Source organism: Squalius cephalus (genome assembly GCF_949319135.1).
Source record: "Squalius cephalus genome assembly, chromosome: 22".
In the NCBI taxonomy this organism is placed as follows: Eukaryota; Metazoa; Chordata; class Actinopteri; order Cypriniformes; family Leuciscidae; genus Squalius; species Squalius cephalus.
In genome coordinates this window covers 7595930-7611711 of record NC_137143.1, presented here as the reverse complement: position 1 = coordinate 7611711, position 15782 = coordinate 7595930, and the positions used below count along the sequence as shown (strand labels likewise).

Below are 15782 nucleotides of genomic sequence, written 5' to 3'. Positions count from 1 at the left end.
GTTTCCAAATTTTTGACCAGTGTAGGTTTAAATTATTATTATTCCAGTTCAGTTCATCTGACAACATGTGTCATATTATTACCTTAAAACAACATTTTGACTCATCTCTAGTTATGCTGAGGCACTCATAATGGAAGTATTCGTATAGAAATGTGGAACTTAAAATGTTATAAAATCACTTCCATTTCTTCCTCTGTTCAAATTATTGTACTATTTGAGCTGTAAAGTTGTTTTTGTCATTTTTATGTTGCCATGGCAACAAAATTGTAAAATTGAATATAATCTTTAAAAATGTAATTAAGGTTATTAAGCAATTTCCACACTAAGTTTGTGTTAACACCTTTATTGTCTATGTCTTGTTGCTATACTTTTGAAACAGTATTTTAACATTTAAGAATTGTCCCTATTTACTTGCATTGTTAATGCCTTGCTGTTTTTTTTTTTGTTGTTTTTTTTTTTTTTTTTTGTTGGTTTGCTGTTGTTTTTTTGGAGGATGAGGGATGTTGATTAAACTTAACTTCTATTGAACCCAGAATATTTATTTAAGCTCTTGAAACAAAACCTATAAAATCAAAAATATTAATGAGAACTTAAGCTGCTGTAAAACCTAAAAAAAAAGAAAGAAAAGAAAATAACTTTTAGGTGTAAGACGCATTAGCATTTTCTCATAAGACTCAGAAAACAAGTAGGCTAACTCTTGATCATTGGTTGTGTTTGTTTGTTTGTGTGTGTGTGTGTGTGTGTGTGTGTGTGTGTGTGTGTGTGTGTGTGTGTGTGTGTGTGTGTGTGTGTGTGTGTGTGTGTGTGTGTGTGTGTGTGTGTGTGTGTGTGTGTGTGTAGGAGAGAGAGACTCAAATCCAAGTATTTTTTGCCTCGGCTTTACACGTGAACCTTGGAATGGAATGAAAGGTGTGATCTGTGAAGAACCAGACTGCAGATGACGTCAGAGACGTGGTATAAAAGCAGAGGAGACACAGACACACTCAGAACTTTAGATCTGCTGCCCTCCTCAGACACAGGCACTGAACATGCTGTGGACTCTCTTGTTCAGCTGCAGCTTTTATCTGCACAGCGATCTGGTTTCGGCTCAAGGAATATCCAGAGGTGAGTTGACTTTCTTCATAAAATGTATATTTTTGTTGTATCTTATATATATATATTCTGAAAGTCTTTGTAGAGGAATATCTAAAGTACACTGCAAGATTATTTCAGAGAGTATATTCATAACCATGAGTTATATATAATAATATGAATTTTTTTTTTTTTTTTTTTTTTTTTTTTTTACAAAGCTCCTAGAAGGGTTTATGCTAAGAATCTTTATACTATTTGCCAACTAAGTTTAATCATGTGGTCAGGTTTTGGAATGCTTTAATAACATATATACAGCTGAATAGAACATTTCCATTCTGCAAGTTGCAAGATAAAGATCAACATTTTAAGTGGCCCACCAGTCGAGATGAATAACTGATAAGTTGAGCTTATGGAATCCTGGAATGCATATGGAAAACACTGATGTCGCTAATGGAAAGAGCACACTTCCCTTCTGTTTGTCTGGACTGCTCTCTGGGGAGGGGAACCTCTGACAGAAGCCCCTCCTACTAAGTTTGTCTCTTAGATTTTTATTTACTTATTTCTTTTTATTTAACATGTTTTTAAATTTACTGGAATCATCAATGGAGAAAAGCTAAACCTATAACCCTTATTGGGACCCTAACCCCACATCTAGAGCTGAGAAAGAAATGGTCTCAGGTTGATTTGATCATTCTGGTGTTGCTGCTCCTGTGGCTCATAAAATCCAGCCTCATAAATCAAAACTGCAACAGTTTATCTCCTGTCATAACAACATGTTCACCCATGAGATTAATCTAAATGACGCATGATATTTGGGTTACATGTTATGGTCATGCTGAAACACAGAAAGCAGGATCCACCATTAGGCAACACACTTAGAGTGGCCTTTGCTTCTTCACAAACACAGCATAAACACTCAAAATGTGCGTGAGACAGATGTAGTGCTTGGCAAATTACTGTAATACAGTTCCTGACTGCTAAAATGTCAGAATGCTGAAAAATCACCCACAGGGCCTGCAGGAAAAGCCATTATATTTTGAGCGGGGCCTTACAAGCATTAATCATGAAACTGTCCTGTTGTTCTTAGTTTACTGTTGAAACAGGTTTCAAAGGGATATTTCACCCAAAAATGAATATGAACACCCTTTTTTACACACCCTCATGTCATTCTAAACCTGTATGACTGTCCTTATACTGCAGAAGAAAGACATTTAGCATAATATTTAATGAGCTCAAAAAGATATAACAATAATATTTAACCATAAAAGTACCATGTTTCATGCTTTATTGTAAGCCATTAGATACTGTAGCTGTGTGTGAACAGAAAGAAACTTAATACACAATGTTTGGTTTGGAAACATGAAGGTTCCAAACCAAGAATTATCTTTCGATAAATCAGCATGTTGCTAAATCATCTTTCTAATTCTACATTGTTTACTACAGATGGTGAGATTATCAAACAGATTAAAGGCACAAACCAGGAGCTTGCTGAAATCAAAGAACTACTGAAGCAACAGGTAATTCAGAAACCAAACGTAATGGGCTCTTCAATCATTTCCTTAAGTATGTCATTGTAAATTATCAGGGTAAATGACTTTGTATGAAACCTCCGTCATCCGCTAACAATCTTTATTTAACCCTCCTGTGCTCCTCATTTGGGAGTTAATACAATTAATACAGTATTTCAGGTATTTTAAATACAATTTTTGAAGGCAGATTAGCGCCATCTGGTGAGAGTAAAGAAAGAAAAACATGTAGGCCTAATACCATGGTGTAACCACTATATTCATGAACAGCTCTCCAAAGAGAGGCTTTTTGACCACGAAGACAAAAAGTGTGACTATTTTATTACGACCACTTAGCCTTTTTAAATCATGCCCTCAAATAAAAAATTTTGTGTGTGTGTGTGTGTTCATATACCAGTGCCATAAAAGTCATCATGTTTCGTACCATTACGATGAAGCTACGATTTTTAAAATTTTCAAAAAAATTTGGTAAAAGTGACAGAAGAGCACCAGAGGATATCATGCCAGCATGCTGTGAGAAGGTCAAAGACCGCGATGTAAATGTTGATATCTTAACTATATTTGGAGGGAATTCCCTTGTTGGAATGTATACCACTTGTATCCCTTGTATACCACAGCTGTTGAACACACACAGAAACTTGCATTACCACCTCCAGTTGTATATATATATATATATATATACAGTACAGGCCAAAAGTTTGGACACCTTACTTTTTTTAATGTTTTTGAAAGAAGTTTCTTCTGCTCATCAAGCCTGCATTTATTTGATCAAAAATACAGAAAAAAATGTAATATTGTGATATATTATTACAATTTAAAATAATTGGTTTTCAATTTATTATACTTTAAATTATCATTTATTTTGGTGATGCAAAGCTGAATTTTCAGGATCATTACTCCAGTCTATCAAATGATCCTTTAGAAATCATTCTAATATGATGATTCATTATCAAAGTTGGAAACAGGTCTGCTGCTTAATATTTTTTCATAACCTGTGATACTTTTTTAGGATACTTTGATGAATAAAAAAAAGAAAAAGAAAAAAGAAAAGAAAAAAAAAAGAAGCAAATGTTTTCAAGATAGAACTTGTAATTTGGTCAGTAATTTGGGGTCAGTAATTTTTTTCTTTATTTTTTTTTTTAAATAAATCAATAATTTTATTCAGCAAGGATGTGTTAAATTGATAAAAAGTGATAATAAAGAAGATTTATATTAAAAAAAAAATTTATTTTGAATAAATGCAGTTCTTTTTAACCTTTTATTCATCAAATATATTAGGCAGCAGAACTGTTTCCAACACTCATAATAAATCAGAATATTAGAATGATTTCTAAAGGATCATGTGATAGACTGGATGTCACATGTGACACTGAAGACTGGAGTAATGATCCTGAAAATTCAGCTTTGCATCACCAAAATAAATGATAATTTAAAGTATAATAAATTGAAAACCAATTATTTTAAATTGTAATAATATATCACAATATTACATTTTTTTTCTGTATTTTTGATCAAATAAATGCAGACTTGATGAGCAGAAGAAACTTCTTTCAAAAACATTAAAAATAGTAATGTGTCCAAACTTTTGGCCTGTACTGTATATATATATATATATATATATATATATATATACAGTGCAATGCATAAGTTAATACACCCATGCTAAAGTTGACTAAAAAGAGGAATAGAAAATCATATTTTGGAAATTGAACTTAATGCCTTAATTTAAAAAATTAGGAAAAATCCAACCTTTTAGGACACCAATTTTCTTTGTGAATGAATAAAGTATCGTAAATAAATAAATGTTCTTCCTTAAAATACATGGTGCATAAGTGTGTACACCCCTATGTTAAATTCCCATAGAGGCAGGCAGATTTTTATTTTTAAGTTTTTTTTTTATTATTAATTTTTAGGATACTATGCATCCTGATAAAGTTCCCTTGGCCTTTGGAATTAAAATATCCCCACATCATCACATAGCCTTCACCATACCTAGAGATTGGCATGGGGTACTTTCCATAAGATCATCTCTCAATGCAAATCATATAGCTTTTAGGCTAACTGAAATAAAACCATGCCAATCTCTAGGTATGGTGAAGGCTATGTGATGATGTGGGGCTATTTTAATTCCAAAGGCCAAGGGAACTTTATCAGGATGCATAGTATCCTAAAAATTAATAAAAAAAAAAAAAACTTAAAAATAAAAATCTGCCTGCCTCTATGGGAATTTAACATAGGGGTGTACACACTTATGCACCATGTATTTTAAGGAAGAACATTTATTTATGTTACATTATTCATTCACAAAGAAAATTGGTGTCCTAAAAGGTTGGATTTTTCCTAATTTTTTTAATTAAGGCATTAAGTTCAATTTCCAAAATATGATTTTTTATTTCTCTTTTTAGTCAACTTTAGCATGGGTGTATTAACTTATGCATTGCACTGTATATATATATATATATATATATATATATATATATATATATATATATATATATATATATATATATATATATATATATATAATTTCAACAGCCTGTCGTCAATTAAGACTTACTTATTGTATAATGAGCAATGTATTCCTGGAGATACAAATGGTACAACAGAAAATTAATGCAATATTTTGAACAAAGATATGAAAATGTGTTAGAACCGATACATAAATATATTTGGTAATACTTCACAATACAATGGCACTAATATGCATTAATTCATGCTTAACTAATGCACAGATAATCGTATGACTCAAGAAGAACTAAGATTAATAGATTAAGTGTAATATGAATTGCTATTAATTAAATGTGTCATGATGTATTAATTAATAAAATATACGGTAGTATTAACAAATAGTGTAAATGAATGTGTTGATTACCACAATGGGTCGAAGCATGCATTTCAACTTCCAGATGTCTGCTTTAATTAATCATTAGCTAATGATTTGCAAAGGTATCATTAATGCTATTTTACTTGTTGATAATTATATATATATATATATATATATATATATATATATATATATAAACATTCCTGCCTATTAAAAGTTAAATCACATTTTAGTTATTATACATTCTTACACAACACTGACAAATGAACCATTTGTTTTATAGATACAGGAAATAGTTTTCCTGAAGAACACGGTTATGGAGTGTGAAGCCTGTGGTGAGGAATTCTAAGCTTATAATTGCATCAGGTTTATAATCGAGATTGTAACTGCTAAATATTGGATATCCATTCTCTCTTGTCCTTGTAGGCATGAGACCAGTAGATCCACAGCCTTCATGTGATCCCAACCCCTGCCACCCTGGTGTGGAATGCATTATGACACCCAGTGGCATCAAGTGTGGCCTGTGCCCGGAGGGCATGACAGGAAATGGAACTCACTGTACTGATGTTGATGAGGTGAGTGGGCTGCTTGAGCTGAAATAGGGTGAATTCCAATCAGAAGTGAGCATCCATACTCACTCCAAAGGGGGCTCTTGAAGTGGGGACTCTAGAGGGAGCAGGGAAATTGTGTCTTATAATGTAGCAGTGTGTGTGTGTGTGTGTGTGTGTGTGTTCCTCCCTCTCTGCTCTCTTTATAAAGCTTGCTGTCTCTTATTAGGATCATGCAGGTAGTCATTTTTACCTACTGTATCTAATATTAAGCACATTTCTTGGCAAAAAGTGCGCATTTAAATTGCATGTGAAATGCATGACAAATATGTGGTAACAGCGTTATTTTAGCTATCTAAAACTAAACCATAAAAACTGTCGACTAATCGACTACTTTGGACTTCAACCGAAAACAGGATGTAAATACAGGTATTTGCGCTGGCTTAAATAACATAATTTTTATCCATTTCTTTCACATCTACTGCAGTCAGATTCACTCGTGTTCACTCTGAAGGAATCACTCACATGACCTGTGCACTTGTAATGACACATCAAGGATGTTAAGAGGCTAAAAGCAGGTTTAAATATTGCCCCATTTAAGTCAACAGGGTGCAAATTTTAAAAAGAGGATAACACGGTGTAGGCAACACCGATATTTGTCGTTGTTCTCTGTATTGACAGCACTCCAAATTGACAAAAAAATGAGCTCAATGTTAAAATTGACCGGAGTTCTCCTTTAAGAATTTGTGGTGCTGTGTGGAATAATGTCTCTAAATATTTTTAAAGAACAAATATTTAATTTGTACTTCACCTCAGAGTAACATTTTTGTTCTCTACTATTTCTTTGTTGTACAGTGTGCTGTAATGCCATGTCACATGGGGGTGAGATGCATTAACACATCACCTGGTTTTCGCTGTGGGCCCTGTCCAGCTGGGTACATGGGCCCCCAGGTGCAGGGGGTTGGACTCGCCTATGCATCTGCCAACAAACAGGTATCATTTGTATATGAGAATAATCATGAGGAAATCAATGGATAAAATGTTTGAAATTAAATGGAAACTATTATATGCAGGTCTGTGCAGACATTAATGAGTGTGAGAACTCAAATGGAGGCTGCGTGGAGAACTCCAACTGCATCAACACACCAGTGAGTGATGCTTTATGGTCTGTTGGTCACAGCAGCAGAGCTACGTTTAAAGCAGTGGTTCTTATCTGGTGGTTTGCAGCCCAAAAATTGGTTCTGCTATTGATACACTTTAAAAAGAGACTTCTGCCAGTAGTTACTTCTACCTGATCTGACACTAAAAATAACTTTTATCAACTAATGTGGTGAGGCAAGGAACTATTAAGGTACAGTTTGACTTGAATCAGTTAATTTGCATGTACCCATGTAATTAGGTGCCTATATTTAATTTTAGGTTAAAAATATTTTCAGTTGAAGGGTCACAGACATGACATGCACAAAAATTTGATATCATGGACACAAATTAAGAATTCATTCCCATGACTTGATCCCAATGGCCACGTCTTATCAATATGTTCCCTCGTTTTTGGTAAAAATCGTCACCTTATATTCATTTGTTCCCACATTTTCAGCAAATCATGGCCAAACTGTATTAATTCTTTCCCTTGTTTTAGGTAAATTGTGGTCATGTTGTAATAGTGTTCCCTCATTTTAGTTAAATCATGGACACATTACTACAACGTGACCACAACCACAAAACGAGAACAAATTAATACATTTTGGAAACAAATTAATAAGTGTGGGAACAAATTCCTAATTCATGCAAAATATATGTATCCAAACTATAAGGTATTTTGGAACAAATTCATCTGTTCAGCTAAAGCTAGCTAAATTAGGCAGATCCTAACATATGCAGGTTGCGTGACATGCCCTTATCCTTAAATATAATATAACTGTAAGATAACAAAAATAGAGCCAGAGTTCATTAAATACTGGTTATAGATTTGATATTAGCTGTGTCCCAATTCAGAGGCTGCATCCTTTGAAGGCTGCCTTGGATGCATCCCAAGATTCATTGCGCATCGTGGATGACATTTTTTTTTTTAACTTTTTAAGGTTTACACCGGATTACACTTTTAAATGTAAGTATAGTCCTTATTAACAGCAGTGCCATCTTTGATTTTAAACGGGAATGAAACCAAGGCTGTGAGGGATAGACATACATCTCTTCAGTGGGTTTAACTGATATTTAATGTGTCTTTGGATTGTCCTGTTGACGAAACACTGCAAAAATATCTTTCCAAGAAATTGCAGTACACAAAAAACTCCAGACAACATGAGCTGTGCAAGTGACCTAGGAGCTTTATACAGGTTTTTTTTTTGTTTTGTTTGTTTTGTTTTTTTACAGCAGATGCTATTGAAAACACAGTAAGGCTGGCTATCCCTCACAGCCTCGCTTTCATACCTGTCACTGCTCTGAATGAGGTCTATTGGGTTTCAACCTACTTGAATATCTACCGATACAAATGTAAAAAAAAAAAAAAAAAAAAAAAAAAACCACTGGTTCAAAGCATAGACTGTAAAAAATATGGATGCAGTGTCCGTGACGTCACCCATAGGTTTCTGAAGAGCATTATTGAAGCCTAAAGTGGGCGGAGCCGGCCGTCACCATCTTGGCAACTTGCATCACTCCCGGATAACAGAAAATGGGCAAAGAGGTTCAAAGGACACTAGATATTGATATATTTTACCAAGATACAATTTTATAGATAATTTCTGCTCTTTATTATGTACATAAATGGATCATGGTGAACATATTTACATAAATTGTGAACCCTGAATTGGATCACAGCTATTTTGTTGGCTCACCACAATGCAACGTACAAACTAATCAAACCAGATGATAACCACTGGTCTACAAATTTGGAGAAATTGATTCATATCAATCAGTGGGAGCATCTTTCTTTTCACTCACCTTGTTTATATGAATCATTGTATGTTTATGGCAGGGCTCTTTTCGTTGTGACCGCTGTAAGACTGGTTTTGTTGGGGATCAGGCGAAAGGCTGCAAACCTGAGCGGTCTTGTGGTAATGGTCAGCCCAATCCTTGCCATGCCAGCGCAGAATGCATTGTTCATCGTGATGGACAGATTGAATGTGCAGTAAGTCAATGATCATATTTGACATATTTCACATATGCAAACTCCTATAGATGTGAATGGCCTAACTGATATAATCTGTTTTAGTGTGGAATTGGTTGGGCTGGAAATGGATACTTGTGCGGAACAGACACTGATATTGATGGCTTTCCTGATGAAAAGTTGGAATGTGTGGAAAGAAACTGTGCAAAGGTAAAAAAAATAACAACAAAAAAACAAGCATAAAGATGTATTGCACTAAGTATTAAGTAAAAACAAAGTAAAAAGTGAAGAATTTGTTAAAAACTCAGTGTTGAGGTCTCAGTAAAATGCTTTTCTAGGACAACTGCCTCACTGTTCCAAACTCCGGCCAAGAAGATGCAGACAAAGATAACATTGGTGATGCATGTGATGATGATGCAGATGGAGATGGGATCCTAAACACAGAGGTCAGAGGTCACCACACCATCTTGGTTAAATGCAGTGTTATAATATCACCTGCAGACAGTTGTAATCAAAATGATTTAACCCCCATTGCAAATCCAGTTTATTGGCAAAATTGACAGACTTTTAGCTTTTTGCAATGAACAAATTAAACAAAAGTAATTGAAATAGCTCAGCACAAAAAATGTTTCAAGTGGTTTCCCAAATTCAACTGAAAATGCTACTTTTACTGACTTTTGCAGTCTCAAATTTATTCAACCCCTCCGAATAGAATCCCTCACAGCAGCACAAATCTGCAAAACAGGTGTTGTCTTAAGCACACCTGATGCAACTAATCAAGGGCTTCATTAGTTGCACTATGTTTGCTTGAGCTAGAACACATGAAAAATCTGAACTGGCTAGGTTTGTTAAGTGTCACATTTAACTGCATGTTAGAAATTTGGTTAAGTCAAAAGAATGGTTCAACAAGTTAAGAGAAGATATCATCACCCATCACAAACAAGGAACAGGATACAAAAAGATCGCGAATTCATTAAATGTTCCTAGAGACAGCGTTGGAATTATGGTTCGGAAGTTCAAAGTTAAAGGAACAGTGGTTACACTACCTGGACGGGCAGAAAAAGGAAGCTATCAACGGCTGCTGCCAGATTTCTGAGAATACAGGTTCAGAAATTTGTTCATTGCAAACTGCTGAAAGTATGTAAATGTTGCCAATAAATCTGATTTGCAATGGGGGTTGAATAATTCTGATTAAAACTGTATGTTGTCTGCTGCCGCCTTAGGAAGCATCCTAATCCAAATGGAACTTCATTCAAGTGACTGAACTGGACTGAACATTCTACATAGGAAACAGTTTTGCACAGCATACATAATGCTGCATATAAATGGAGAGGAGACTTGACTCATTACTGATTCTAATAGAGTTTGATGTTAGCATGTTGTTCAGCTAATATTACACTTAAAATATTACATTAAAATGCATATCACAGACAAAGCTCATTAATGGAAATTTCCTGGATTAGCTTCTTCATAAAGATATTTGTGATGCTGCCTTAGAATTTTGTCAAATGCTAACTTTTTGCTGCTTACCTTTTAAAACATAATTTATCTTGGGATTATGCCCAATGTTGTCTATATAGGCATTTGGGGAGCTGTAAGCCTAAACTACCAGTTCTCATGACCATCTTACTGCTTACTTCTCTGATAGGACAACTGTGTGCTCGTCCCCAATATCAATCAGAAGAATATTGATCAGGATGATTATGGAGACGCTTGTGATAATTGCCGTCTGATCAAAAACAATGATCAGAAGGATACAGATGGTGATGGTCAGGGTGATGAGTGTGATGATGACATTGATGGGGATGGTAAGACTTTAGATATTTCCTTCATTGGGTTACTATGAACAGCTGCATTGGTCCAACTGAGGAAGGTTTGCTTTCTAGGAATAAAAAATGATATGGATAACTGCAAAAAGGTACCAAACCGTGACCAGAAAGATCGAGATGGTGATAATGTTGGTGATGCTTGTGACAGCTGTCCCTACGTCCGCAACCCTGATCAGGTCTGATTAACTCTTTATTAATTTCTCACTTGTAACTTCTCTCTTCTCTTTACACAGAATGGTTTGATGCCAGAATTTGGTTTTAGAGTGCACACCCTTGCCCGCTTAAAAAATGTGGTCTGAGTATGGTCTTGCAAATTTTGGTACCCAAAGATCTGGTTGTCCAGACTCAAAAGTACAATGTAAAAAAGAGACTGCAGAGTGATAGAGGTGGTGTTTGGTGTTTTAAGCCCCCAACGGCGCCTTCCAGGCAGCGAGGGGATGGGTAGGTTTAAGGTTGAGGGTAGGGTTAGCTGCCTCTAAGGAGCCATTGGGGGCTTAAAACACCATCGAGCGATAGAGGTGGAATAAAACTCTGAATCCAAGAAATCGAGGTATTAAAAAAGCCTACATAACTCATGATTCTCCTTCTTTCTGCTACAGATGGATGTGGATAATGATTTAATTGGTGATCCTTGTGACACCAACAAAGACAGGTATTACAAAACTCCAAATGTTGGTTCCCATTGGTAACACCCATAATCAGAATGTTCAATCCAATGCTTTGGTCTCTATCCTCAGTGATGGAGATGGGCATCAGGACTCACGAGACAACTGTCCTGCAGTTATCAACAGCTCACAGCTAGACACAGACAAGGATGGCATTGGAGATGAATGTGATGATGATGATGACAACGATGGCATTCCCGATCTCCTTCCACCTGGTCCAGACAACTGCCGTCTGATTCCAAACCCACTGCAGGAGGACTTTGATGGTCAGGTTTTAAAGCTTGGAAACCTTACTTTACGTCAAACTGTTATACTAATACCATTATTCTGAATTAAATAATCTCCTGTTCAAAAGACCAACATATGTTGTGTTTTGGATGATGGTCCTCAATATGGAATACTGGTGTTTCAACCTGCCTTCTTAACTAGTTTAACTGAAAAGACTTTATGAACCATATTGACAAACACCAAACCAACAAACCTAGATTAGCATGGAAAGTTTCTTTTTTTTCAGCAGGGTTACAACCCTTCTTGTAGATTGTTTTCAGCCATTTTCTGATCTTGTTGGTTTGCCATGTATATGTCAGATCATAATCATCTGCATAATTTTCTTGACTGTTGATTTGCAGGTGATGGCATTGGCAACGTTTGTGAGAATGACTTTGACAATGATACATTTAGCGACAGCATTGACGTTTGTCCTGAGAATGCTGAGGTCACTCTCACCGACTTCAGAACCTATCAGACTGTAGTTCTAGATCCAGAGGGGGATGCGCAGATCGATCCAAACTGGGTGGTGCTTAATCAGGTCTGTCTGCCTCTTTCTGCCTCATAGATGGTGGCAGTCAAAGTTCTCACAGTGTGAATTTACTAAGCAATGTTCGTCCTTTTTAACAGGGAAGAGAGATTGTTCAGACCATGAACAGTGACCCTGGACTGGCTGTAGGTAAGAGACTATGACAAGACAGCATAGTGGATGAACTGTCAAGTTGATTCCAAGCTTAACCTCTCTGGTTACTCCAACAGGCTACACAGCATTCAATGGTGTGGACTTCGAAGGGACGTTTCATGTGAATACTGAGACGGATGATGACTATGCAGGCTTTATCTTTGGCTATCAGGACAGCTCAAGCTTCTATGTGGTAATGTGGAAGCAAGTGGAGCAGATTTACTGGCAAGCAAATCCTTTCCGAGCTGTAGCTGAGCCTGGTATCCAACTAAAGGTGTGATCTGGTTTCTTTAAGTGCAGAGTAACAACTTTTATTGCTCGGATCAAATATAGTATGTTTTCTTTTTTTTTGGTAGGCAGTGAAATCAGACACGGGACCTGGAGAAAACTTGCGGAATTCACTCTGGCACACAGGTGACTCAACTAACCAGGTGAAACTCTTGTGGAAAGACTCCAGAAATGTTGGCTGGAAAGACAAGACTTCTTACCGCTGGTTCCTGCAGCACAGACCCCAAGAAGGCTATATTAGGTATAATCAGAGGGACCATGTTTCATCTGCAAATCCTCCTGTTTTTTATTTGGAATATTGTTTTATGCATGTTTAGGTAAAAACTCTGCATATCTTGCATGCAGGGTTCGGTTCTATGAAGGTCAGCAGATGGTAGCAGACACAGGAATTATTATTGACACAACCATGAGAGGAGGCAGACTGGGAGTTTTCTGCTTCTCTCAGGAGAACATCATCTGGGCCAACCTGCGCTACAGATGCAACGGTCAGTTATTTTGATAAAATATCTTTTGCGTACATTAGAAAATAAGTAAACGGTCTACACTCACTCAAAGAGCTTACTCTCAGGCCAATAAATAATCTGAATTCCCAACAGTTCTACACATCCTTGGGCACTTGCTTGCTCATTTATTATTTTGACTCATTTGAAAATACTTAAAGCTAACAATAGGAGTATAATACTCCTAAATGTTTTACATATTTAACTTTTTTTAAAGTTATCATGCAATAAAAAAAAATCGATTGATTTTTATTTATACAAAATAAAGGTAAATGCATATTTCAAGTATTTTTTAGCATGATTCATTGAATCAAATTTATGACAAAAGCAATATATAATTTTACAATAATTCCTCTTTGGATGACCGTTTTTCATGATCCAGTTCCCATTGGACTTTCAATGAATATCCTTTTACTTGGAAGACTTTATACATTCTGCAGAATCCAGCAGATTTTCCCTTGAAAAAAGTGCAGAATCATACATTTTTTGTATTATTAAGGTAAAATGTGTAATATGGGTATACAAAATTCACAGTCTCTGAGGAGAAAATGATCAAATTCTATTGTATTTCCTCTTTGTTTTTGCAGATACAATCCCAGAGGACTTTGAGACGTTCAGAACCCAGCAAATCCAGCTTTTTTAAACCCAAACTCAACATCAGAGTTATTTTTTACAAGGTTAATGTGTTTTGAGTTGTATATTTCTGTCATGTGTGTCATATTTCATACTCAATTTTTTATACTTTAAGAACAACAGTTGACAAGCCTTCTTTAAAACCCCAAATGACTGACAGATACACTGATGACACTGCATTAACACTGAGGTCACAAACACCAGAATTTAAATATATATATGTATTTTAAAAACACGTACAGAAATACAGGTTACAAAATAGAAATGATATAACAAGAAGGCTCTGATATATGCAGCTGAGACATCATGCACGTCCATATTTAGCTTTTTTTTTTTTTCTGAGAAAGGAAAAGGACCAGCAATACAACAAAGACAAAATCAGTTCCTTCTACAATCAATTACCACAAACAGGAGACAAAGATGACCACACCAGCACAGCGACTATAGAACTGGGCCTCTGGATAGATCCAACCCAATGAAAGCTCTAGACAACCACAAATTATATGTCCTAATATACCGTTAATTCCAATAAAGAGCGAGCACTGTTTATGCTCACAAAATGAAAGATCACAAAGATTTGATGTGCATTCTGTAATCTAACACTCTCATGAGCGGTTTGTTCACAATGTCTTTTAATACTTATTAACCTGCCTTAAGTGAGATGACAGTTGACGAAATAAAAAATATATCATCTTTACAGAAAGAAATCAATGTAGATGGCACTTAGTTTATGCTAATGCTATGAGTTAAGGGGAAGGGTTGTTATACTGATCAGCGCTATCCTATGGGTCACTATCATTATGTTTATCAAGAAGTACATCCCATCTAGTCAACTACGTCCTTATTAGTCTTAATGGTACGGACATGGTAATCATGGTCACTAACTGCTTAGCAGTTCTATTAAGGCTTAAAGGGGAATTTACGCTAAAGGGGGTTTGCTCTCACACAAATAACCAGGACACAAATTAACAAGTCCAACATACATGTAAGTGCTGTTAGCTAAAACCGCTCCAATAAAATGCCCCAAACGGGCAGTTTGGCTGCATGCTGCATGTTCATCACCAACAGATTATTTGACCAATAAACACATGCAGTCTGCCCACATCTCCTAATGTTTAACATGGTAAAGCAACAAACAGACTGAGCCCTTTTTTCGGTTTGCATTGGGAAGTCACATATACGCTTCCAGAATTGTTTTCCCTCTGAATTATCAGTGCAATACAGAGAATAGTTCACAAAGAACACCTTCACAATAAACTGGGGGAAAATGCATGTACAGGGTTGAACAGTCGGCATTCTCAGAAAGTAAAACAGTCCAAGTTTCATGAGCAAAGCCATGGCTGAAGCCCCTAGGAGCAACAGCCAGAAGATTTTGAAATAATGCACATACGTCTGTATGAAAGCTGCCATATCTTCCAGATTTCTGACAGGATTTCAAATGGAAACTCAAGATGCAAGGGCTGAACAAATCGATAGGGAGGGGGAATGACCCAACTGAAGTTAACAAACATGCTACAACTGTGATGAACAGAAAAATGCTACTGTGACCCCAAAAAAGCCAACATAACAGATCATAAAAAACAACAACAACAAAGAAACAAAAGTGCTTTGGTCAAGCATTGCCAAGCAGGTCATTTGGTGTAATGCACTATAATAACACGGAGCCCCATAAATACATTCCATTTCTAAACATGATCATAGACGTAGTTATCAGTGATAAACCAGTAAAATGATACCACTAGCATTAATTAAAACATGCACTGTGTCTCTGGAATCTATTTTGTTTTATGTTCAGTGAATCTTTTTACTGGAATCAGCCAAGCTAATGAAGACCTCGTTCTCT

General features: G+C 35.9%; 1 protein-coding gene across 2 annotated transcripts; it reads left to right on the top strand.

The window, feature by feature from the left end:
* The first annotated feature begins 985 nt into the window (after positions 1 to 985).
* Positions 986 to 14513, top strand: comp (cartilage oligomeric matrix protein). 2 transcript variants are annotated; one of them, XM_079857471.1, is made up of 19 exons: positions 986 to 1104; positions 2515 to 2588; positions 5705 to 5756; positions 5848 to 5996; positions 6825 to 6962; positions 7043 to 7117; positions 8944 to 9096; positions 9181 to 9285; positions 9414 to 9521; positions 10724 to 10883; positions 10962 to 11080; positions 11504 to 11556; positions 11642 to 11835; positions 12199 to 12377; positions 12467 to 12515; positions 12596 to 12792; positions 12875 to 13047; positions 13152 to 13291; positions 13894 to 14513. In XM_079857471.1, exons 1-19 carry the CDS (start codon positions 1029 to 1031, stop codon positions 13947 to 13949), a joined length of 2250 nt encoding a protein of 749 aa, XP_079713597.1. In that variant the 5' UTR covers positions 986 to 1028; the 3' UTR covers positions 13950 to 14513. The 2 variants fall into 2 exon arrangements, with proteins under 2 accessions (XP_079713597.1, XP_079713598.1); XM_079857472.1 differs by having other exon boundaries at positions 1003 to 1104; positions 5705 to 5753.
* The last annotated feature ends 1269 nt before the right edge of the window (positions 14514 to 15782 follow it).

What these genes read in the sequence shown, in the direction of transcription:
- comp (XM_079857471.1), top strand. Translation starts at nt 1,029, where the DNA reads ATGCTGTGGACTCTCTTGTTCAGCTGCAGCTTTTATCTGCACAGCGAT. An exon ending in AAGAACTACTGAAGCAACAG is followed by an intron (nt 2,589 to 5,704) that starts GTAATTCAGAAA and finishes TTTGTTTTATAG; the next exon opens with ATACAGGAAATAGTTTTCCT. An exon ending in TGATGACATTGATGGGGATG is followed by an intron (nt 10,884 to 10,961) that starts GTAAGACTTTAG and finishes TTTGCTTTCTAG; the next exon opens with GAATAAAAAATGATATGGAT.